At 38.1% G+C, this 27,840-nt stretch overlaps 1 protein-coding gene across 1 annotated transcript in view; it reads right to left on the bottom strand.

Moving 5' to 3' along the window:
- Positions 1–12,743: 12,743 nt before the first annotated feature.
- The window catches only part of LOC121569322 (contactin-associated protein-like 2), a 345,749-nt gene continuing 330,652 nt past the window's right edge, over positions 12,744–27,840 (bottom strand). Inside the window, exons 29-31 of the mRNA XM_045221575.1 lie at positions 24,691–24,969; positions 23,935–24,006; positions 12,744–13,999 (exon numbers count right to left, since the gene is read on the bottom strand). Of these exons, the coding sequence (XP_045077510.1) occupies positions 13,797–13,999; positions 23,935–24,006; positions 24,691–24,969 (554 nt within the window). The 3' untranslated portion in view covers positions 12,744–13,796. The remainder of the gene's footprint in view (positions 14,000–23,934; positions 24,007–24,690; positions 24,970–27,840) is intronic.

The following is a 27,840-nucleotide window of genomic DNA, read 5'->3' as shown; positions in this document are numbered from 1 at the left end:
TACCCATATTGGAGGTATTGGATAAAAGTGACCAGTCTCTCTCCGAGGAGCTGGCACAGGGTTATCCAGATGTGTTCCCCGCTTGTGCTGTCACACGTGCTCAAGCACGACAAGTGGGTGAAGTGATAGATTTGTCGAACACGATTCTATTCAGAGAGTGTGACCCAGAGGATAGTTCGGGTGCTACCTCTGGTAAGCTGGTGCAGTCTGACCAACAGCCCAGAGAAAGGAAGAAGGATGTGGAACTTGTTGCTGAGGCCATACAGTTACCAGTTACTCGTGAGCAGCTGATCGCTAACCAACAGGTTGACATTAGCCTGGCTAAATGTTTTTCTAGTGTTGTCTCAGAGGAGGAGCTAAAGAAGAAAAACATGGCATACTTCATTGATGGTAATCTCCTCATGCGTAAATGGACATCCCATGTTGACGCTGGCGAAGATTGGAATGCTGTTTACCAAATAGTGATTCCTACAGCCTTTCGACAAAATGTTTTATCCCTCGCTCATGATCACCAGTGGTCCGGACATCTGGGAGTCACCAAGACTTATGATCGTGTTTTGCGACATTTCTTTTGGCCTGGCTTAAAACAAGATGTGGCTCAGTTCTGTCGGACTTGCCACACCTGTCAAGTAGTTGGGAACCGAACCAGGTTATTTCCCCGCGCCTCTTTGTCCCATACCGGCCATAGGTGAACCCTTCGAACATGTGATGGTTGATTGTGTTGGACCATTACCAAAAACAAAATCTGGTAACCAGTTTATGTTAACAATTATGTGTGTGGCCACCAGGTACCCAGAGGCCATTCCTCTGCGAAGGATTACTGCTCCGGTGGTGAGTAAAGCGTTGATCAAATTCTTCTCAACTTTTGGGTTACCTAAGGTGATACAAACTGATCAGGGTACGAATTTCCTTTCTACACTGTTCAAACAAGTGTTAAAATCCTTGTCAGTTACACACCGTGTGTCAAGCGCATATCACCCAGAGTCTCAGGGTGCGCTTGAACGTTGGCATCAGACCCTGAAGTCTATGCTCCGTAAATATTGTTTGGAATCTGAGAAAGATTGGGATGAGGGAGTTCCTCTAGTTTTGTTTGCTGTCCGTGAGACAGTACAGGAATCCCTAGGGTTCAGCCCAGCTGAACTGGTGTTTGGACACACCATGAGAGGACCTATGAAAGTCCTTAAGGATCAGTTTTTGTCACAAGAGTTGTGTGTGAAAGAAAATGTGTTGGACTACGTTAGTCGCTTTCGTGAGCGCCTACATGCTGCCTGTGCTCTAGCAAAGGAAGCGCTGTCTTCCTCACAGAAACGGATGAAACGACACTATGACACACAGGCTGTTTCTCGTTCACTGCAGCCAGGTGACCGAAGTTCTTGTATTGTTGCCTGTGCCAGGAGCGTCATTGTCAGCACGTTTCTCTGGTCCTTATGTCATTGAAAAGAAACTAAGTGAAACTGACTACGTGATACAGACTCCTGATAGAAAACGCCAATCTCGTGTGTGCCACGTTAACATGTTGAAGACATACCACACCAGACCCGGCACTCAGGTAGACAGTCCAGAGAAACTGGCCGAGTCGGCTGTCTCTATTGCTGCTACGGCTGTAGTGGGAGGTCATGTTAATGATGTGGACGGAGATGGTTTGGAGTTGCGCAATACTCAGCAGCAGTGTGCTAGATTGCCCAATTCAGAGATGCTGCTGTCTCTCCCGTCAAGCCTGATTCATTTAACGGACAGACAGTCAGATGATATTGTGAGACTATTACACAGCTTTCCATGTCTTTTTAATGATGTTCCTAAATGTACAAATGTGTTAGAACATGACATTAATGTTGGAAACGCTGCACCTATCAAGCAACATCCTTGTCGTGTCAACGTCTCTAAGAGAAAGATAATGAGGGGTGAGGTCGGTTATTTGCTGGAGAATAACCTGGCTATGCCAAGTTCAAGTCCTTGGAGTTCTCCGTGCATTCTGTTTCCTAAACCTGATGGGACATCCAGATTATGTACGGACTATCGGAAGGTCAATGCTGTCACAGTGCCCGACTCGTTCCCGTTACCCAGACTGGATGACTGTATTGATACTGTTGGTGCTGCTACTTATGTAACCAAACTAGATCTTCTAAAAGGTTACTGGCAGGTGCCGTTAACCCCACGTGCCTCCGACATCTCTGCCTTTGTGACCCCAGATCACTTCCTACAATATGCTGTCATGGCATTTGGGATGCGGAACGCACCAGCCACTTTCCAACGCCTGGTTAACACAGTATTGGCTGGAGTTCCTAATTGTAGTGCTTACCTTGATGATCTGGTAATTTATTCAACTGAGTGGTCTGATCATGTTAAAACTCTAAGGGTAGTGTGTGAACGTCTAGCAACCGCTTCACTAACCCTGAACTTAGCAAAGTGCGAGTTTGGGAAGGCCACTGTTACTTATCTTGGTAAACAGGTCGGCCATGGTCAGGTGCGCCCTGTAGATGCCAAGGTCTCGGCTATAAACGCATTTCCCGCACCTACCACCAGAAGAGAGCTACGCCATTTTTTAGGGATGGTTGGCTACTACCGTAGTTTCTGTAAAAATTTCTCTGCTGTAGTTGCTCCATTAACGGATTTGCTCAGTCCGGCGAGAAAATTTGTATGGTCTGAAGATTGTCGTACTGCTTTCAACACTGCTAAAGCACTCTTATGTAGTACTCCTGTTCTTGCTGCGCCAGATTTTGAACGACCGTTTAAACTGGAGGTAGATGCAAGTGCCAGAGGTGCTGGGGCTGTTCTACTGCAGCAAGACCAGAGTGGAGTGGACCATCCTGTCTGTTATTTTTCACGGAAATTTAACAAATGTCAGACAAACTATTCCACCATTGAACAAGAAGCTCTAGCTTTGTTGTTAGCTCTGCAGTACTTTGAAGTTTATGTTGGTTCCAGTGCATTACCAGTGATAGTTTATACTGACCATAACCCCTTAGTTTTTCTCCACCGGATGTACAACCAGAACCAACGCCTTATGCGTTGGGCACTTGTCGTGCAAAATTATAATTTGGAGATCCGCCACAAAAAAGGGGTTGGATAATGTGTTGGCAGATGCTTTGTCTCGTGTGTAATGATCTAGGTTTTTTTTTGTTATCCCGGCAGGATGATTTGTGAATTTGGGTGTTGTGATAGTACGTGTGTCGCAAACCATTGTGGTTTGCTCTTTTAAGGGTGGGAGTGTTACGGATACAGGTATCCTGTGTTTTTGTGTGTTTCTCTCCTTCTGCCCTAATCACAGGTGTCCTGTATGTTCCTGATTGGTGGTCGTTGAGGTGTCTGCTGATTGGACCAATCAGTGAACATTCCTGTGCATTGCACCACCTGTTACTCGTTTGTTCAATCACACATCCCATTGTATAAAAACCAGTCTTGTGTTTGTTGAGAGAGAGAATATTTCCGTATGTGAGTATGGACACGGTGGTGTCCTGTTTTTGATTACTCACTAAGTTGCTGTTTACTATGATTGGTAATTCTGTTAGACTACTGTTTTGTATGTGAGTAATGGATACTGTGATGTCCTTTGTTTAGAGTACTCACTAAGTTGCTGGTTACTCTGTTTGGTAACTATTGTGTGTTTCTGGGAAAAGGGGAGTTTGAGCTAGCTGCCCTTGGGCATACATTTCCCGTAGAAAGAACTGTCTATAAACACTAGTTAGACCTGAGCGGACCACCCACTGTATTTTTGTATGGTAGCAGTAGCCTAGCGGTTCTTGAGGCAGGCAAGATCAGTTTAGGGGTGTTTTACACTATTGTTTCATTTCTTGGGTCCTGCTCAGCCCTTTTTCCCAATCCTTTACCGTGTGTTCAGAAATAAACCATTTGTGTTTGACGGTAGTTCATGGTAGTTGTGTCATATTTGTTCTCACTGTTCCATGCCACACTTATAATTTACATGCATTATGTTACGGGTCTCATGTCCATCACCCTAGACGTTCAAAGCCACGGGGTTCGTAACAGGGGAGAACAAGTATTTGATACACTGCCGATTTTGCAGGTTTTCCTACTTACAAAGCATGTAGAGGTCTGTAATTTTTATCATAGGTACACTTCAAATGTGAGAGACGGAATCTAAAATCCAGAAAATCCAGAAAATCACATTGTATGATTTTTAAGTAATTAATTTGCATTTTATTGCATGACATAAGTATTTGATCACCTACCAACCAGTAAGAATTCCGGCTCTCACAGACCTGTTAGTTTTTCTTTAAGAAGCCCTCCTGTTCTCCACTCATTACCTGTATTAACTGCACCTGTTTGAACTCGTTACCTGTATAAAAGACACCTGTCCACACACTCATTTAAACAGACTCCAACCTCTCCACAATGGCCAAGACCAGAGAGCTGCGTAAGGACATCAGGGATAAAATTGTAGACCTGCACAAGGCTGGGATGGGCTACAGGACAATAGGCAAGCAGCTTGGTGAGAAGGCAACAACTGTTGGCGCAATTATTAGAAAATGGAAGAAGTTCAAGATGTCGGTCAATCACCCTCGGTCTGGGGCTCCATGCAAGACCTCACCTCATCAATGATCATGAGGAAGGTGAGGGATCAGCCCAGAACTACACAGCAGGACCTGGTCAATGACCTGAAGAGAGCTGGGACCACAGTCTCAAAGAAAACCATTAGTAACACACTACGCCGTCATGGATTAAAATCCTGCAGCGCACGCAAGGTCCCCCTGCTCAAGCCAGCGCATGTCCAGGCCCGTCTGAAGTTTGCCAATGACCATCTGGATGATCCAGGGGAGGAATGGGAGTCTGTCATGTGGTCTGATGAGACAGAAATAGAGCTTTTTGGTCTAAACTCCACTCGCCGTGTTTGGAGGAAGAAGAAGGATGAGTACAACACCAAGAACACCATCCCAACCGTGAAGCATGGAGGTGGAAACTTCATTCTTTGGGGATGCTTTTCTGCAAAGGGGACAGGACGACTGCACCGTATTGAGGGGAGGATGGATGGGGCCATATATCGCGAGATCTTGGCCAACAACCTCCTTCCCTCAGTAAGAGCATTGAAGATGGGTCGTGGCTGGGTCTTCCAGCATGACAACGACCCGAAACACACAGCCAGGGCAACTAAGGAGTGGCTCCGTAAGAAGCATCTCAAGGTCCTGGAGTGGCCTAGCCAGTCTCCAGACCTGAACCCAGTAGAAAATCTTTGGAGGGAGCTGAAAGTTCATGTTGCCCAGCGACAGACCCGAAACCTGAAGGATCTGGAGAAGGTCTGTATGGAGGAGTGGGCCAAAATCCCTGCTGCAGTGTGTGCAAACCTGGTCAAGACCTACAGGAAACATATGATCTCTGTAATTGCAAACAAAGGTTTCTGTACCAAATATTAAGTTCTGCTTTTCTGATGTATCAAATAATTATGTCATGCAATAACATGCAAATTAATTACTTAAAAATCATACAATGTGATTTTCTGGATTTTTGTTTTAGATTCCGTCTCTCACAGTTGAAGTGTACCTATGATAAAAATTACAGACCTCTACATGCTTTGTAAGTAGGAAAACCTGCAAAATCGGCAGTGTATCAAATACTTGTTCTCCCCACTGTATGTGCTTTCTTGAGCAGGGGGACCTTGCGGGCGCTGCATGATTTCAGTCCTTCACGGCGTAGTGTATTACCAATTGTTTTCTTGGTGACTATGGTCCCAGCTGCCTTGAGATCATTGACTAGATCCTCCCGTGTAGTTGTGGTCTGATTCCTCACCGTTCTCATGATCATTGCAACTCCACGAGGTGAGATCTTGCATGGAGCCCCAGGCCGAGGGAGATTGACAGTTCTTTTGTGTTTCTTCCATTTGCGAATAATCGCACCAACTGTTGTCACCTTCTCACCAAGCTGCTTGGCGATGGTCTTGTAGCCCAGTCCAGCCTTGTGTAGGTCTACAATCTTGTCCCTGACATCCTTGGAGAGCTCTTTGGTCTTGGCCATGGTGGAGAGTTTGGAATCTGATTGATTGATTGCTTCTGTGGACAGGTGTCTTTTATACAGCCAACAAGCTGAGATTAGGAGCACTCCCTTTAAGAGTGTGCTCCTAATCTCAGCTCGTTACCTGTATAAAAGACACCTGGGAGCCAGAAATCTTTCTGATTGAAAGGGAGTCAAATACTTATTTCCCTCATTAAAATGCAAATCAATTTATAACATTTTTGACATGCGTTTTTCTGGATTTCTTTGTTGTTATTCTGTCTCTCACTGTTCAAATAAACCTACCATTAAAATTATAGACTGATCATTTCTTTGTCAGTGGGCAAACGTACAAAATCAGCAGGGGATCAAATACTTTTTTCCCTCACTGTATATGTTTGAGTTTCTTGAATGTTAATAAAACATATTTGTTGATTAATGTGACATTACAGTATTATTTACTATCCTAGTTAGTTGCTATGATGATATCAATCTGCTCATCTCCTCAATCTTCTCCTTCATCATCTGACCCTTCTGCTCCTCTTCCTCCCTCAGAACAGCTATCCTGGCCTCCTCTTCCTCCCTCAGTGCAGATATCCTGGCCTCCTCTTCATCCCCCAGAACAGCTATCCTGGCCTCCTCTTCCTCCCTCAGTGCAGATATCTTGGCCTCCTCTTCCTCCATCAGAACAGCTATCCTGGCCTCCTCTTCCTCCCTCAGAACAGCTATCCTGGCCTCCTCTTCCTCCCTCAGTGCAGCTATCCTGGCCTCCTCTTCCTCCCTCAGTGCAGCTTTCCTGGCCTCCTCTTCTCCCCAAGTGCAGCTATCCTGGCCTCTTCCGATTCTAAATAGAAACTGGTGGAGCTTCTCAAACTCCTCCTTAATCAGCCTCTGTGTGCTGGGCCTGGCTCTAGAGCCAGTGTGAGGAATGGTGATACTAAATCATTTAAACTGGTCCTGAATTATATGATCTGCATAGCAAAAACAAATATTGCTGTTGGGTCACAGGTTTGTTTAACTTCATTGAAGACCTCAAGCTTCTCCTGCAAGGGCTTCAGGAAAATCTGGAGATCCTCCTCAAATGAGAGGACGATTCATTGAAGAAACAGTCTCTATATAGTGGATTTATAAACAGCTTGTCACGGATCCCCCCGGTACTGCTGCTCATTCCGTTCACCAGCTCCGGAGGTATACGTCACCGGTCTTCTAGGCGTCACTGACCTGGATCATTACCACCAACCCCGGACTGTCTTGTCTCATTACGCACACCTGGTTCCCATTTCCCCTGATTAGTATGTGTATATACAGTGGGGAAAAAAAGTATTTAGTCAGCCAACAATTGTGCAAGTTCTCCCACTTAAAAAGATGAGAGAGGCCTGTAATTTTCATCATAGGTACACGACAACTATGACAGACAAATTGAGATTTTTTTTCTCCAGAAAATCACATTGTAGGATTTTTAATGAATTTATTTGCAAATTATGGTGGAAAATAAGTATTTGGTCACCTACAAACAAGCAATATTTCTGGCTCTCACAGACCTGTAACTTCTTCTTTAAGAGGCTCCCCTGTCCTCCACTCGTTACCTGTATTAATGGCACCTGTTTGAACTTGTTATCAGTATAAAAGACACCTGTCCACAACCTCAAACAGTCACACTCCAAACTCCACTATGGCCAAGACCAAAGAGCTGTCAAAGGAACCAGAAACAAAATTGTAGACCTGCACCAGGCTGGGAAGACTGAATCTGCAATAGGTAAACAGCTTGGTTTGAAGAAATCAACTGTGGGAGCAATTATTATGAAATGGAAGACATACAAGACCACTGATAATCTCCCTCGATCTGGGGCTCCACGCAAAGATCTCACCCCGTGGTCAAAATGATCACAAGAACGGTGAGCAAAGATCCCAGAACCACACGGGGGGAGCTAGTGAATGACCTGCAGAGAGCTGGGACCAAAGTAACAAAGCCTACCATCAGTAACACACTACGCCGCCAGGGACTCAAATCCTGCAGTGCAAGATGTGTCCCCCTGCTTAAGCCAGTACATGTCCAGGCCCGTCTGAAGTTTGCTAGAGTGCATTTGAATGATCCAGAAGAGGATTGGGAGAATGTCATATGGTCAGATGAAACCAAAATAGAACTTTTTGGTAAAAACTCAACTTGTCGTGTTTGGAGTACAAAGAATGCTGAGTTGCATCCAAAGAACACCATACCTACTGTGAAGCATGGGGGTGGAAACATCATGCTTTGGGGCTGTTTTTCTGCAAAGGGACCAGGACGACTGATCCCTGTAAAGGAAAGAATGAATGGGGCCATGTATCGTGAGATTTTGAGTGAAAACCTCCTTCCATCAGCAAGGGCATTGAAGATGAAACGTGGCTGGGTCTTTCAGCATGACAATGATTCCAAACACACCGCCCGGGCAACGAAGGAGTGGCTTCGTAAGAAGCATTTCAAGGTCCTGGAGTGGCCTAGCCAGTCTCCAGATCTCAACCCCATAGAAAATCTTTGGAGTGAGTTGAAAGTCCGTGTTGCCCAGCGACAGCCCCAAAACATCACTGCTATAGAGGAGATCTGCATGGAGGAATGGGCAAAAATACCAGCAACAGTGTGTGAAAACCTTGTGAAGACTTACAGAAAATGTTTGACCTGTGTCATTGCCAACAAAGGGTATATAACAAAGTATTGAGAAACTTTTGTTATTGACCAAATACTAATTTTCCACCATAATTTGCAAATACATTCATTAAAAATCCTACAATGTGATTTTCTGGATTTTTTTTCTCATTTTGTCTGTCATAGTTGACGTGTACCTATGACGAAAATTACAGGCCTCTCTCATCTTTTTAAGTGGGAGAACTTGCACAATTGTTGGCTGACTAAATACTTTTTTTCCCCACTGTACAGTTGAAGTCGGAAGTTTACATACACTTAGGTTGGAGTCATTAAAACTTGTTTTTCAACCACTCCACACATTTCTTGTTAACAAACTATAGTTTTGGCAAGTTGGTTAGGACATCTACTTTGTGGATGACACAAGTAATTTTTCCAACAATTGTTTACAGACAGATTATTTCACTTATAATTCACTGTATCACAATTCCAGTGGGTCAGAAGTTTACATACACTAAGTTGACTGTGCCTTTAAACAGCTTGGAAAATTCCAGAAAATGATGTCATGGCTTTAGAAGCTTCTGATAGGCTAATTGACATCATTTGAGTCAATTGGAGGTGTACCTGTGGATGTATTTCAAGGCCTACCTTCAAACTCAGTACCTCTTTGCTTGACATCATGGGAAAATCTAAATAAATCAGCAAAGACCTCAGAAAAACAATTGTAGACCTCCACAAGTCTGGTTCATCCTTGGGAGCAATTTCCAAACGCCTGAAGGTACCACGTTCATCTGTACAAACAATAGTATGCAAGTATAAACACCATGGGACCACGCAGCCGTCATACCGCTCAGGAAGGAGATGTGTCTGTTTGGAGGAAAAAGGTGGTAGCTTGCAAGCAGAAGAACACCATCCCAACCGTGAAGCACAGGGGTGGCAGCATCATGCTGTGGGGGTGCTCTGCTGCAGGAGGGACTGGTGCACTTCACAAAATAGATGGCATCATGAGGAAGGAAAATTATGTGGATATATTGAAGCAACATCTCAAGACATCAGTCAGGAAGTTAAAGCTTGGTCGCAAATGGGTCTTCCAAATGGACAATGACCCCAAGCATACTTCCAAAGTTGTGGCAAAATGGCTTAAGGACAACAAAGTCAAGGTATTGGAGTGGCCATCACAAAGCCCTGACCTCAATCCTATAGAACATTTGAGGGCAGAACTGAAAAAGCGTTTGTGAGCAAGGAGGCCTACAAACCTGACTCAGTTAGACCAGCTCTGTCAGGAGGAATGGGCCAAAATTCACTCAACTTATTGTGGGAAGCTTGTGGAAGGCTACCCGAAACGTTTGACCCAAGTTAAACAATTTAAAGGCAATGCTACCAAATACTAATTGAGTGTATGTAAACTTCTGACCCATTGGGAATGTGATTAAATAAAAGCTGAAATAAATAATTCTCTCTACTATTATTCTGACATTTCACCTTCTTAAAATAAAGTGGTGATCCTAACTGACCTAAGACAGGGATTTTTTACTAGGATTAAATGTCAGGATCTGTGAAAAACCGAGTTTAAATGTATTTGGCTAAGGTGTATGTAAACTTCAGACTTCAACTGTATGTGCCCTCTGTTCCCCATTGTCGATTATTGTCCCATGTCCGTTGGTCTCGTGAGTACCATGTATTGTGCTCTTGTTGTTACGGGTCTTGTCCCGTGTATTGTTTAGAGGTTACACCTCACTCTTTTTTTTGGGATACATCCCTGTGTTATATATATAAGTGTTTGTTTTGGGCTTCGTCCCGTCGGTTTTTCATGACGTACATTGTGTTGGATGGAGAAATAAAAAAACCTAATACGTATTTATGTGCCTGTCTTCTAATCATTATACAACATGACAGAATAATCAACCCAGTAAAATGGAGACAGCGGGAAAGGCCGAGCTGACGACCATCGTAGAGACAGTCCAGCATCACGAGGACTGTCTCTCCAGACTCAGCAGCGCCATGGACAGCATGCTGGCAACCATCCTGTGTTTGGAGAGGAATGTGCAGTCCCTCCATTCTCCAGCACCGGTTCTGGCACCAGCTCCCACACCACCACTACCTGCCTCCGTCGTCCCATTTGAGCCGGTCCGCGGAATACCCCTGTCCCTCCCGGAGCGCTTCGATGGCGTGCCAGCGAGATGCAAGGGATTCCTTCTGCAATGCGACCTGTACCTCGCTCGCTACGCCGAGGCTGTCTCCGGGAGAGACAGGGTTGCCACAGTCATCTCGGCACTGACCGGAAGGGCCCTGGACTGGGGTGCCGCAGTCTGGGAAACGGGCGGACCCGAGGTCGAGTCCTACGAGTGCTTCACCCTCCTCTTCCGCTCGGTGTTTGATCATCCTGTGGAGGGCCGAAAGGAGGGTGAGCGCCTACTCCGACTATGCCAGGGATCTAGGACCGCCTCGGAGTTCGCCCTGGAGTTCCGGACCATCGCGGCCTCCACCGGATGGAACGAGTCGGCTCTGTTCACCGTTTTCCGCAGCGGACTGCAGGAGGAGGTACAGAGGGAGTTAGCCTTCCGTGATGACAACCTGTCACTCGACCAGCTCATCAGCATGGCGATCCGGTTGGACAAACTCCTGCGGTCCCGACGAAGACCTGCGCTGAATCCGGTTAGTTAGGGGAAGCATCCTTCAAGGGTTTTATCTTGCAAACTGGACAGTCCTGCAGCCAGCTTCTCATTTTTCACCTCTCTCTATATCCCTCTATCCCCCTCTTTTTCTCTACCACCCTCTCTCTCTCTCTCTATCCCTCTATCCCCATCTTTTTCTCTACCACCCTCTCTCTCCCCCAAAAATGTTGTCTCTCACAAACACGCATACCCAACATGTCCCATCATTGACAAGCCCCCCCAGATGAATACACTGTAGCCTTGGATGCAAACACTGTCTTTATTGAACTGTACAGAGCTGAAAGCAGGACTGAGATGACTGACAGTAGCCTGGTGGCTAGATGTGGCATGACAACAAACAGAGGGCTTGGCTAAACCCAGGAACAGACATGTTTATTGGTAATGTGCTGACAGCCTTGTCTTGGTGCTTTTCATTTCCATCTTCCTGTGTGTGTGTGCTTAGTGTGGAACCTTCTAAGACGACATTCAAACATTTCACAACAAACCACGGTGGCCATTTTATAAAACTTTAGAGAAAAGAAGTATAGAAAAATTTACCATAACAACAAGCAACAAAAATGGTAGTCATGACATCACATTGTAACCGGGCAACACCAGTATGAAGTAAACATTTGTAAAGCCTGATAGACACGATAAATACATTTGAATATAAACAACATGACATGTTTAAAAAAAGAAAGAAAGGAAATGAGTTGCGATGACATGGGTCTGGCTCTAACATCTTGGTGTTGTGTAGCTGTGTTGTGTTGCCAAGAGGAAAGCTAAAAGGCAGACTCCTGAAGGCACAGTGGGTTAAACCATTCAACACTGTAGATCCAAGCCTCGACCCTTCACCCCAAATACTTGTCCTATGGAACATAGGCTACCCCCCCCGTATGCCACCGACCCCGTCTACACACTCAAACACAGCACTCTCAACATAAGCCAAGATGTCTAGCTTTCTCTCATGCTCATTGGGTCTAATGAGACAAACTCTCAGCATTATCATAATCGATCAATCGATCGATCAAACAAACAATCAATCTTGGGAAACAAACATGAGAACATACACTGAGTGTACCAAACATTGTGAACATCTGCTCTTTCCATGACATAGACTGATCAGGTGAATCCAGGTGAAAGCTATGATCCCTTATTCATGTCACCTGTTAAATCCACTTCAATCAGTGTAGATGAAGGGGAGGAGACAGGTTAAATAATGTTTTTTAAGCCTTGAGACAATTAAGACATTGATTGTGTGTGTGCCATTCAGAGGGTGAATGGGCAAGACAAAATATTTAAGTGCCTTTGAACAGGGTATGGTAGTAGGTGCCATGCACACCGGTTTGAGTGTGTCAAGAACTGCAATGCTGCTGGGTTTTTCACGCTCAACAGTTTCCTGTGTGTATCAAGAATGGTCCACCACCCAAAGGACTTCCAGCCAACTTGACACAACTGTGGGAAGCATTGGAGTCAACATGGGTTAGCATCCCTTTGGAATGCTTTCGACACCTTGTAGAGTCCATGCCCCGATGAATTGAGGCTGTTCTGAGGGCATAAGGGAGTGCAACTCAATATTAGGGAGGTGTTCCTAATGTTTTTCTCTCTCAGTGTAAAACAAGTGTTTGGAAACAGAAAACACGCTGAAAGTTCAAGAGTTCACTCGTTCTCAGAGGAAGGACAGAAAGCAAACTGCCATGCAGTGTGTAGCTATGGTTCTGCTATGTTTTCCCATCATGCTTTGAGACATTCCTCTCCAACCATCGATGAGAAGGTATTCTCGTGGATACAATCTAATGTCATAATTAAATTAAACCTCTCATATGTGGATATGTGCTATGCTTAGAAATATTATCTGAAATGACTTGTCAATGTATAGTACCAATGTCTCTGAATAAACATATATTAAAAAAGAAATAAAATATATTTATAAATAACACATATTTACAGCTGGACTTTTGGCATCCATGTTTCTCTGGTAACACCTTATGGATTGGTTTGAGAAATAATGTTGGAGTGGATATGGATCATGGACATGTAAGCATGACCAACAGAAATGCCAAAACAGATGATTTGGCATAATCTTTCAAACAAACAAGTCTTTGCTAGCATATGATCAATTATTATTATTATACAGAGGTCAAATACATAGGTCAAATACTTGAGCTGTGCTTGATTTAGTTTGCCTGGTACAATGGGGACAATAGAATAGTCCTAATGGTGCAAACTCCAAACTAAATCAAGTGCACTTCTAAAAACCTAAAGTATTTGAATGTATTTGATCCAGATCTGCTGTTATATAACTATTCTGTATTCAAAGGACTCTTGGAAATGCTTGAACACAATACAAAGAAAGACTATGTACAGATTTAGTCTCTCAACTCTCAACGCAACCTTCCAATAGACTGTCTCGTCTTTCTTCTGCAGTTATGAAAAGAAATCTGATTTCTGTACACATCCTTTCACCCACTCCAATCCCTCCACCATCCAGTAGGGACACAACGTTTCCATCCATCTCTCCTGTGCTTGGTCAACAGACGAACATCCAACTCTCCACTTCTCATCTGTCTTTCAATTGGCAGTTAGATGAACCACTCTTTCTTTGATTCATCAATGGTTTCCGGGTTGGTTTCGGCGCAGATGATGGTGGTGTCAGCTGATTCTCCACTGGCTGGCTCCGCCCCTTTCGACTCATTGGTGTGGTAGGAGCCCTTGTGACGGAACATGTAGCGAATCAGGAACACCAGCGTGCACAGGATAGTGAAAATCACCACGGCAATGATACCTGAGGGCAGAGACGAAGAAGTAGATTTAGAAATAATGGATATTGATAGATATTGATAGAATGGATATTGATAGAATGGAAATGGATAGATATTGATATAATGGATATTGATAGAATGGATATTGATAGATATTGATAGAATGGAAATCAATAGATATTGATAGAATGGATATTGATAGAATGGATATTGATAGATATTGATAGAATGGATATTGATAGAATGGATATTGATAGAATGGATATTGATAGATATTGATAGAATGGATATTGATAGAATGGATATTGATAGATATTGATAGAATGGATATTGATAGAATGGATATTGATAGAATGGATATTGATAGAATGGATACTGATAGAATGGATATTGGTAGAATGGATATTGATAGATATTGATAGAATGGAAATTGATAGATATTGATAGAATGGATATTGATAGAATGGATATAGATAGATATTGATAGAATGGATATTGATAGATATTGACAGAATGATATTGATTGAATGGATATTGATAGAATGGATATTGACAGAATGGACATTGATAGATATTGATGGAATGGATATTGATAGATATTGATAGAATATATATGGATAGATATTGATCAAATGGATATTGATAGAATAGATATTGATAGATATTGATAGAATGGATATTGACAGATAATGATAGAATGTTTTTGACAGATATTCATAGAATGATATTGATAGATATTGATAAAATTGATATTGATGTAATGGATATTGATAGATATTGATATAATGGATATTGACAGATATTGATAGAATAGATATTGAGATATTGATAGAATGGATATTTATAGATATTGATAGAATAGATATTGATAGAATGATATTGAAAGAACAGATATTGATCGATATTAATAGAATGGATATTGATAGAATGGATATTGATAGATATTGATAGAATGGATATTGATAGATTTTGACAGAATGAATATTGATAGATATTGATATAATTAATATTGACAAAATGGATATTGATAGATATTAATAAAATTGATATTGATAGATATTGATCGAATGGATATTGATAGAATTGATATTGATAGATATTGACAGAATGGATATTGACAGATTCTGATAGAATGGATATTGATAGATATGGATAAAATAGATATTGATAGATATTGATAGAATGGATATTGATAGAATGGATATTGATAGAATGGATATTGATAGAATGGATATTGATATATATTGATAGAATGGATATTGATAGAATGGATATTGATAGAATGGATATTGATAGATATTGATAGAATGGACATTGATAGAATGGATATTGATAGATTTTAATAGAATGGATATTGATATATATTGATAGAATGGATATTGACATATAATGATAGAATGTTTTTGATAGATATTCATAGAATGATATTGATAGATATTTATATTGATAGAATGGATAGTGATAGATATTGATATAATGGATATTGACAGATATTGATAGAATGGATATTGATAGATATTGATAAAATGGATATTGACAAATAATGATATAATGATATTGATATAATGATATTGATAGATATTGATAAAATGGATATTGATGTAATGGATATTGATAGATATTGATATAATGATATTGATAGAATGGATATTGATAGATATTGATAGAATATATATGGATAGATATTGATAAAATGGATATTGATAGAATAGATATTGATAGATATTAATAGAATGGATATTGATATATATTGAGAATGGATATCGATAGATATTGATAAAATTGATATTGATAGATTTTGACAGAAGGAATATTGATAGATATTGATATAATGGATATTGATAGATATTGACAGAATGACATTGATAGAATGGATATTGATAGATATTGATATAATGGATATTGATATAATCAATATTGATAGATATTGATAAAATGAATATTGATAGATATTGATATAATTAATATTGATAGAATGGATATTGATAGAATTAATAATGATAGATATTGATATAATTAATATTGATAGAATGGATATTGATAGATATTGATAGAATGGATATTGAGAGATATTGAGAGAATGATTTTGATAGATATTTAAATAATTAATATTGATAGATATTGATAGATATTGATAGAATGAATATTGATAGAATGGATATTGATAGATATTGATAGAATGGATATTGATAGATATTGACAGAATGATATTGATATAATGGATATTGGTAGATATTGATAGAATGGATATTGATATAATCAATATTGACAGATATTGATAAAATTGATATTGATATAATTAATATTGAGAGAATGGATATTGATAGATATTGAAATAGTTAATATTGATAGATATTGATAGAATGGAAATTGATAGATATTAACAGAATGGACATTGATAGAATGGATATTGATAGGTTTTAATAGAATGGATATTGATAGATATTGATAGAATGTTTTTGACAGATATTCATAGAATGATATTGATAGATATTGATAAAATTGATATTGATGTAATGGATATTGATAGATATTGATATAATGGATATTGACAGATATTGATAGAATAGATATTGAGATATTGATAGAATGGATATTTATAGATATTGATAGAATAGATATTGAGATATTGATAGAATGGATATTTATAGATATTGATAGAATAGATATTGATAGAATGATATTGAAAGAACAGATATTGATCGATATTAATAGAATGGATATTGATAGAATAGATATTGATATATTTTTATAGAATGGATATTGATAGATATTGACAGAATGAATATTGATAGATATTGATATAATTAATATTGACAAAATTGATATTGATAGATATTAATAAAATTGATATTGCTAGATATTGATCGAATGGATATTGATATAATTGATATTGATAGATATTGACAGAATGGATATTGACATATAATGATAGAATGTTTTTGATAGATATTCATAGAATGATATTGATAGATATTTATATTGATAGAATGGATAGTGATAGATATTGATAAAATAGATATTGATAGATATTGATAGAATGGATATTGATAGATATTGATATAATGGATATTGATAGATATTAATAGAATGGACATTGATAGAATGGATATTGATAGATTTTAATAGAATGGATATTGACATATAATGATAGAATGTTTTTGATAGATATTCATAGAATGATATTGATATATATTGAGAATGGATATCGATAGATATTGATAAAATTGATATTGATAGATTTTGACAGAAGGAATATTGATAGATATTGATATAATGGATATTGATAGATATTGACAGAATGACATTGATAGAATGGATATTGATAGATATTGATATAATGGATATTGATATAATCAATATTGATAGATATTGATAAAATGAATATTGATAGATATTGATATAATTAATATTGATAGAATGGATATTGATAGAATTAATAATGATAGATATTGATATAATTAATATTGATAGAATGGATATTGATAGATATTGATAGAATGGATATTGAGAGATATTGAGAGAATGATTTTGATAGATATTTAAATAATTAATATTGATAGATATTGATAGATATTGATAGAATGAATATTGATAGAATGGATATTGATAGATATTGATAGAATGGATATTGATAGATATTGACAGAATGATATTGATATAATGGATATTGGTAGATATTGATAGAATGGATATTGATATAATCAATATTGACAGATATTGATAAAATTGATATTGATATAATTAATATTGAGAGAATGGATATTGATAGATATTGAAATAGTTAATATTGATAGATATTGATAGAATGGAAATTGATAGATATTAACAGAATGGACATTGATAGAATGGATATTGATAGGTTTTAATAGAATGGATATTGATAGATATTGATAGAATGTTTTTGACAGATATTCATAGAATGATATTGATAGATATTGATAAAATTGATATTGATGTAATGGATATTGATAGATATTGATATAATGGATATTGACAGATATTGATAGAATAGATATTGAGATATTGATAGAATGGATATTTATAGATATTGATAGAATAGATATTGAGATATTGATAGAATGGATATTTATAGATATTGATAGAATAGATATTGATAGAATGATATTGAAAGAACAGATATTGATCGATATTAATAGAATGGATATTGATAGAATAGATATTGATATATTTTTATAGAATGGATATTGATAGATATTGACAGAATGAATATTGATAGATATTGATATAATTAATATTGACAAAATTGATATTGATAGATATTAATAAAATTGATATTGCTAGATATTGATCGAATGGATATTGATATAATTGATATTGATAGATATTGACAGAATGGATATTGACATATAATGATAGAATGTTTTTGATAGATATTCATAGAATGATATTGATAGATATTTATATTGATAGAATGGATAGTGATAGATATTGATAAAATAGATATTGATAGATATTGATAGAATGGATATTGATAGATATTGATATAATGGATATTGATAGATATTAATAGAATGGACATTGATAGAATGGATATTGATAGATTTTAATAGAATGGATATTGACATATAATGATAGAATGTTTTTGATAGATATTCATAGAATGATATTGATAGATATTTATATTGATAGAATGGATAGTGATAGATATTGATATAATGGATATTGACAGATATTGATAGAATGGATCTTGATAGATATTGATAAAATGGATATTGATAGAATAGATATTGATAGATATTAATAGAATGGATATTGATTAATGTTGAGAATGGATATCGATAGATATTGATAAAATTGATATTGATAGATTTTGAAAGAAGGAATATTGATAGATATTGATATAATGGATATTGATAGATATTGACAGAATGACATTGATAGAATGGATATTGATAGATATTGATAGAAAGGATATTGATATAATCAATATTGATAGATATTGATAAAATGAATATTGATATATATTGATATAATTAATATTGATAGAATGGATATTGATAGATATTGATAGAATGGATATTGAGAGATATTGAGAGAATGGATTTTGATAGATATTTAAATAATTAATATTGATAGATATTGATAGAATGAATATTGATAGAATAGATATTGATAGATATTGACTGAATGGATATTGATAGAATGGATATTGACAGATTCTGATAGAATGGATATTGATAGATATGGATAGAATAGACATTGATAGATATTGATAGAATGGATATTGATAGATATTGATAGAATATATATTAATAGAATGGATATTGGTAGATATTGATAGAATGGATATTGATAGAATCAATATTGATAGATATTGATAAAATTGGTATTGATATAATTAATATTGATAGAATGGATATTGATAGATATTGAGAGAATGGATATTGATAGATATTGAAATAGTTAATATTGATAGATATTGATAGAATGGAAATTGATAGATATTAACAGAATGGATATTGATAGAATGGATATTGATAGATTTTAATAGAATGGATATTGATATATATTGATAGAATGGATATTGACAGATAATGATAGAATGTTTTTGATAGATATTCATAGAATGATATTGATAGATATTGATATTGATAGAATGGATAGTGATAGATATTGATATTGACAGATATTGATAGAATGGATATTGATAGATATTGATAGAGTGGATATTGATAGACATTGATAGAATATATATGGATAGATATTGATAAAATGGATATTGATAGAATAGATATTGATAGATATTAATAGAATGGATATTGATATATATTGAGAATGGATATCGATAGATATTGATAAAATGGATATTGATAGATATTTAAATAATTAATATTGATAGATATTGATAGAATGAATATTGATAGAATGGATATTGATAGATATTGACAGAATGGATATTGATAGAATGGATATTGATAGAATGATATTGATAGATATTGATATAATGAAATTGATAGATATTGATATAATGATATTGATAGATATTGATAGAATGGATATTGATATAATGATATTGATAGAATGGATATTGATATAATGATATTGATAGATATTGATATAATGATATTGATAGATATTGATAGAATGGATATTGATAGATATTGATAGAATAGATATTGATAGATATTGATAGAATGGATATTGATAGATATTGATAGAATGGATGTTGATAGAATGGATATTGATAGAATGGATATTGATAGAATGGATATTGATAGAATGGATGTTGATAGATATTGATAGAATGGATGTTGATAGAATGGATATTGATAGAATGGATATTGATAGAATGGATATTGATAGAATGGATGTTGATAGATATTGATAGAATGGATGTTGATAGAATGGATAGTGATAGATATTGATATAATGAAATTGACAGATATTGATAGAATGGATATTGATAGATATTGATAGAATAGATATCGCTAGAATAGATATTGATAGAATGGATATTGATAGATATTGATAGAATGGATATTGATAGAATGGATATTAATAGAATTGATATTGATAGATATTGATAGAATGGATATTGATAGAATGGATATTGATGGATATTGATAGAATGGATATTGATAGAATGGATATTGATAGATATTGATATAATGGATATTGATAGTATGGATATTCATAGAATGGATATTGATAGATATTGATAGAATGGATATTGATAGACATGGACAGAATGGATATTAACAGAATGGATATTGATGATATTGATAGAATGATATTGGTAGAATGGATATTGATAGATATTGAAGGAATGGATATTGATATAATGGATATTGATAGATATTGATAGAATGGTGTTATGAGAATTATTTAACAAACTATTTCAGTGTCTCTGTGCGTCTCCCAAAAGGTTGTAATGCTTTTGGATAAAGAAACGGACAGAGTCCCGGTCTGCATAGTCAGAGATGTTTATTCATTGAGAATTCTGCCACAAAATGGTCGTACAATATTTTTATACGCACACGTCATACAAAAATACCACCCCTCTGTAGGCGGCCTGTATTTTTCCACTTTAAAACTGCTCTCCTGACCATCAGTTCACACACACACACACACACACACACATATATACACACACACATACATACACACACATATACACACATACATACACACACATACACACACATTTTCTTTTCATAGTCTCTCTCCTCCCTAAATTGGGAGGCCTCTTTATCTTGGTTTCTCAGTTGCCTGTAGACAGTTCTCCTTGTCCTTTGTTGTCTGGCCTAACTCTTACTCACATTGCTAAAATGTAGCACAATGTCATAATCTTTACTGGTCCTACACTCACACATTACCAGGTAGTAGATTCTAACACATCTCACACAGTTTCGGAGTGTAATAATTAGTCACTACTAAGAAAGTACTAATCATACTTAAAACAAGAACATTTCACAACTATATTTAAGGGTGGAACATTTAGTCATTACTTTTAACCTGAATATATTTTAATTTCTATATCAAATGGATATTGATAGAATGGATATTGATAGAATGGATATTGATAGATACTGACAGAATGGATATTGAGAGAATGGATATTGATAGATATTGATAGATTTGATATTGAAAGACATTGATAGAATGGATATTGATAGAATGGATATTGATAGATATTGTTAGAATGGATATTGATAGAATGGATATTGATAGATATTGTTAGAATGGATATTGATAGAATGGATATTGAGAGATATTGATAGAATGATATTGATAATGATATTGATAGATATTGATAAAATTGATATTGATATAATGGATATTGATAGATATTGATATAATGGATATTTATAGAATGGATATTGATAGAATGGAATTTGATAGAATTGATATTGATAGATATTGATAGAATGATATTGGTAGAATGGATATTGATAGATATTGATAGAATGGATATTGATAGAATGGATATTGATAGATATTGATAGAATGGATATTGATAGATATTGATAGAATGGATATTGATATATATTGATAGAATCGATATTGATAGAATGGATATTGAGAAATTGATGGAATGGATGTTGATAATGATATTAATAGAATGATATTGATAGATATTGATAAAATTGATATTGATATAATGGATATTGATAGATATTGATAGAATGGATATTGATAGATATTGATAGAATGGTGTTATGAGAATTATTTAACAAACTATTTCAGTGTCTCTGTGCGTCTCCCAAAAGGTTGTAATGCTTTTGGATAAAGAAACGGACAGAGTCCCGGTCTGCATAGTCAAAGATGTTTATTCATTGAGAATTCTGCCACAAAATGGTCGTACAATATTTTTATACGCACACGTAATACGAAAATACCACCCCTCTGTAGGCGGGCTGTAGTTTTCCACTTTAAAACTGCTCTCCTGACCATCAGTTCACACACACACACACACACACACACACACACACACACACACACACACACACACACACACACACACACACACACACACACACACACACACACACACACACACACACACACACACACACACACACACACACACACACACACACACACATATATACACACACACATACATACACACACATATACACACATACATACATACACACATACATACACACACATACACACACATTTTCTTTTCATAGTCTCTCTCCTCTCTAAATTGGGAGGCCTCTTTATCTTGGTTTCTCAGTTGCCTGTAGACAGTTCTCCTTGTCCTTTGTTGTCTGGCCTAACTCTTACTCACATTGCTAAAATGTAGCACAATGTCATAATCTTTACTGGTCCTACACTCACACATTACCAGGTAGTAGATTCTAACACATCTCACACAGTTTCAGAGTGTAATAATTAGTCACTACTAAGAAAGTACTAATCATACTTAAAACAAGAACATTTCACAACTATATTTAAGGGTGGAACATTTAGTCATTACTTTTAACCTGTATATATTTTAATTTCTATATCAAATGGATATTGATAGAATGGATATTGATAGAATTGATCTTGATATATATTGATAGAATGGATATTGATAGAATGGATATTGTGGCGCAGTGGTCTAAGGCACTGCATTGCAGTGCTAGCTGTGCCACTAGAGATCCTGGTTCTAATCCAGGCTCTGTTATAGCCGGCCGCGACCGGGAGACCCATGGTGCGGCGCACAATTGGCCCAGCGCCGTCCAGGGTAGGGGAGGGAATGGCCGGCAGGGATGTAGCTCGGTTGGTAGAGCATGGCGTTTGCAACGACAGGGTTGTGGGTTCGATTCCCACGGGGGGCCAGTATAAAAAAATAATGTATGCACTAACTGTAAGTCGCTCTGGATAAGAGCGTCTGCTAAATGACTAAAATGTAAATGTAAAATGTTAGAATGGATATTGATAGATATTGATAGAATGGATATTGATAGATACTGACAGAATGGATATTGAGAGAATAGATATTGATAGAATTGACATTGATAGAATGGATATTGATAGATATTAATAGAATGGATATTGATAGATATTGATAGAATGTATATTGATAGAATGTATATTGATAGATATTGATAGAATGGATATTAATATAATGGATATTGATGGATATTGATAGAATGGATATGGATAGATATTGATATAATGGATATTGATAGATATTGATAGAATGAATATTGATAGATATTAATAGAATGGATATTGATAGATATTGATAGAATGGATATTGATAGATATTGATAGAATGGATATTGATAGACAGTTAAAGTTGGAGCAGAATGTTACTGAATCAAATACATAATTTGTTGACATCATGTAGACCCATGGGAAACACATTTGGAGACAACTGAATTCCAATAGATCAACATCAAGATGACATCTGGACCTGGCAGAGGGTCATGTCTCTGTCGTACATGTTAGTTTAAGATAAGATCCATCTGAATACAGGCCTTACTGCACGTACCTCCTATAATGGCTGAGTTCCTGTTGACTCCATCTGGGATCACTCTCTCCTCGTTGAATGGGAACTCTGCACCTGGAGACACAGATATCACATCAGCTAGACAGCTATACTCACCTAGCTATCTTAAGATGAATGCAGTAACTGTAAGTCGCGCTGGATAAGAGGGTATGCTAAATGAATAAAATGTAAATGTAATACACCCACACACAACGCACGCACACGTGCACACACACCAGGCACATGTACACACGCACACGCACACACACACACACCACTGCCTTCCATTGAACTGTAAACACACTACAGAGCAATGAATCAAAAACACCAGGCCAAGCTGTCCAGTCTCCCACTAATAGGCTTTTATCCCTCTTGATGGACAGATCTGTCAGGTAGACAAGTGGAGAGAGCGAGAGGGAGAGAAGAGAGTGGGTGGATGAGAGATTGTTATGACAGACAGACTGGCAGTAAGCTAATGAGAGAGAGAGAGACGACATGGAGAGTGTTATGATGGGTGTGTAGTAAGCTAATGAGAGAGAGAGAGAAGAAATAGATAGACTGACATATTTGCTCTGTCAGCTGACTGTGCGTTTTGCTTGTGGCTCCTGGATCAATAGATGTTATTGACCAGAGACAGAGACAACCATCCCACTGGAGCACAAGGAAGACTGCAGCATCCCCAATATGAGAATGTGTGTGTGGTGTGTGTACCTGCTTTTCCTGCAGAAATGTTTGTGTGTGTGTGTGTGTGTATCGTACCTGAGTCCAGGCGCCAAGGATCGGTGACAGCAGACATTGGTGGGATGGTGAGAGGTGATGCTCCACAGTTAGATTCTACCAGTTTACCCTGGTAGGACACTGGCACAGTCTGTCTGTCTGTCGGTCTGTCTGTCTGTCTGTCTGTCGGTCTGTCTGCTACAGGGTTTCTTAGGGCAGTCTTCAGGGGTGCGACTCCGTTGAACTGGACACGTGACAGACAGCCTACGAACCCTGGAGTGTTATAACGCTCTATAAGCACTGGGTCTATCACTCCGGTCTCTGAGGAGAGAGAGAGAGAGAGAGAAAGAGAGAGAGTGAGGAAGAGGAAGAGGTGAGGGGGCAGATAGAGAGAGGTTTGAGTTGTAACAATATTTTATTATACAATACTTCAAGGCAGCACACAGCCTTAATAGTAAAAAAAAGCAAAAAAACTGAAGGCACTGAAAATGAGGAGAGGAAGGAAATATACATAATCAGCCTAAATCATATTTCCAGGAAACCAACCGCAGCAGAGTGAGCCACTGACCACAGCACTCTCCTCCCACCAGCTATCAGACACCCGCATCAGCAGATTTATCATTAAGACATCATCACCATCAGATACTACACACACACAAGCAGTTTTTTTTATTAGTCCAATTGACTATTCTTCCCTCCTGCTAGAGACAGAAAAGAGAGAGGGAGGAATAGAGAGAGAGGGATAGCAAGAGAGAGAGAGAGAGAGAGAGAGAGAGTAAGAGAGAGAGAGAGGAGAAAGATACCCACGTACTGACATTGACCTCTAAAGGAAGCATAATGTGATAAGAAATTCTGAAATAGTAATAGACATATCTCTGCATCACTATCTCTATGTAACATATATAGGGGAGATTTTTAAGTGAACTTCCCTCGCATGATGACTAATCATGCCTTAGACCTGAAGATAAGTATTAGCTCAGAGGGCTGACTCAGTATTGAGTTGTGTAGCTGACCTGGCTTTGATACTCGGACGGTGAAGTAATGCATTCAGCCTGTATCTCCATGTTTATTTATATCTCTATCTCCATCTCTCTATCCCCTACAGATATTCTGTATCCTTTCTTCATGCTTCTTCATCTCTATCTTCTATCTGTCGTATCAGTTTGGCCTGACAGTGAACTCCAACAGGTAGACTTACAGTGCACTGGACTTCATAATATATACAGGTGTATGATGTTAATTTGATCACCCTGTTGTTGCAGGAAATTTCTTGCAGTATATTCAAGGTTTAAAAAGGCTTCTAAAGTTTTAATTTCCACTTTAAAATGTCAGACTTCATTTGCCCTAACAAAACATGTATCAATCCCTACAAAAATTTCCATTAATTATAATTCACAGAAAAATGCAGATTTCCTGTTGATGGAGCATTATTTTCCTGCTGGGAGAAACCGGCAAAATTAAGATACTACACCTGTGCATACTGTAGGGCCCTTTATCATGGCCACAAAACCGGACCAGGAAAAACGCTGGACCCCAAGTTAGATCCTCTAGAATAGGTCCAGGAGTTTTTCTTGGTCAAGTCATGTAGTCAGGGAAAACTCAGGGGCCTCATAATATCTACAAATGCTATCTTGCTCTCTTTTTCCCTCCACCCTTTTCTCACATCTTCCTCAGTCTCCTTGTCTTCTGTGCTTTCTTTGGTTTTATACAGTGCATTCGGAAAGTATTCAGACCCCTTGACTTTTTCCACATTTTGTTACGTTACAGCCTTATTCTAAAATAGATACAATTATCCCATAATGACAAAGCAAAAACATGTTTTTAGATAAAAAAAACCCAAACATAAATATCTTATTTGCATAAGTATTCAGACCCTTTGCTATGAGACTCAAAATTGAGCGCAGGTGCATCCTGTTTCCATTGATCATCCTTGAGATGTTTCTACAACTTGATTGGAGTCCACCTGTGGTAAATTCAATTGATTGGACATGATTTGGAAAGGCACACACCTGTCTATATAAGGTCCCACAGTTGACAGTGCATGTCAGAGCAAAAACCAAGCCATGAGGTGGAAGGAATTGTCCGTAGAGCTCAGAGACAGGATTGTGTCGAGGCACAGATCTGGGGGAGAAGGGCCTTGGTCAGGGAGGTGACCAAGAACCCGATGGTCACTCTGACAGAGCTCGACAGTTCCTCTGTGGAGATGGGAGAACCTTCCAGAAGGACAACCATCTCTGCAGCACACCAATCAGGTCTTTATGGTAGAGTGGCCAGATGAAAGCCACTCCTCAGTAAAAGGCACATGACAGCCCGCTTGGAGTTTGCCAAAAGGCACCTAAAGGACTCTCAGACCATGAGAAACAAGATTCTCTGGTATGATGAAACCAAGATTGAACTCTTTGGCCTGAATGCCTAGCGTCACGTCTAGAGGAAACCTGGCACCCTCCCTATGGTGAAGCATGGTGGTGGCAGCATTGTGCTGTGGGGATGTTTTTCAGCGGCAGGGACTGGGAGACTAGTCAGGTTCGAGAGAAAGATGAACGGAGCAAAGTACAGAGAGATCCTTGATGAAAACCTGCTTCCAACAGAACAACGACCCTAAGCACACAGCCAAGACAACGCAGGAGTGGCTTTGGGACAAGTCTCTGACCTGGTGCCAACAAAGACGTCGGCCTTACGACTAGCTCTTAGGAAACTTTGCGGTATTTTGTTTTTTTAAGTATTATTTTTTACATTATTAGCTCAGAAAGTGTTTTGTATCATTACATACAGCCGGGAAAAACTATTGGATATCAGAGCGGCGGTAACTCACCAGCATTACGACCAGGAATACGACTTTCCCGAAGCAGATCCTTTGTTTGCTCTCCCCAGGGCAATCGAACTGATTCCAGCGGCTGACCCAAAACATCGCCGGTGGAGGAGAAGCACTCGGAGCGGCCTTCTGGTTCGACTTAGGAGGCGCGCACACCACCCACCGCTTCCAAGTATATTACTCGCTAATGTTTAGTCTTTGGATAACAAGGTCGACGAGCTCAGGGCAAGGATTTATTTCTAGAGAGACATCAAGGCCTGTAACATACTTTGTTTCACGGAAACATGGTTCTCTGGGCATATTCTGTCGAAATCGGTCCAGCCAGATGGGTTCTCAGTTCATCGCACAGACAGAAATACATCTCTCCAGGAAGCAGAAGG

Source organism: Coregonus clupeaformis, chromosome 7 (assembly GCF_020615455.1).
Source record: "Coregonus clupeaformis isolate EN_2021a chromosome 7, ASM2061545v1, whole genome shotgun sequence".
Taxonomy (NCBI): domain Eukaryota; kingdom Metazoa; phylum Chordata; class Actinopteri; order Salmoniformes; family Salmonidae; genus Coregonus; species Coregonus clupeaformis.
This window is presented reverse-complemented; position numbering and strand designations above follow the sequence as displayed.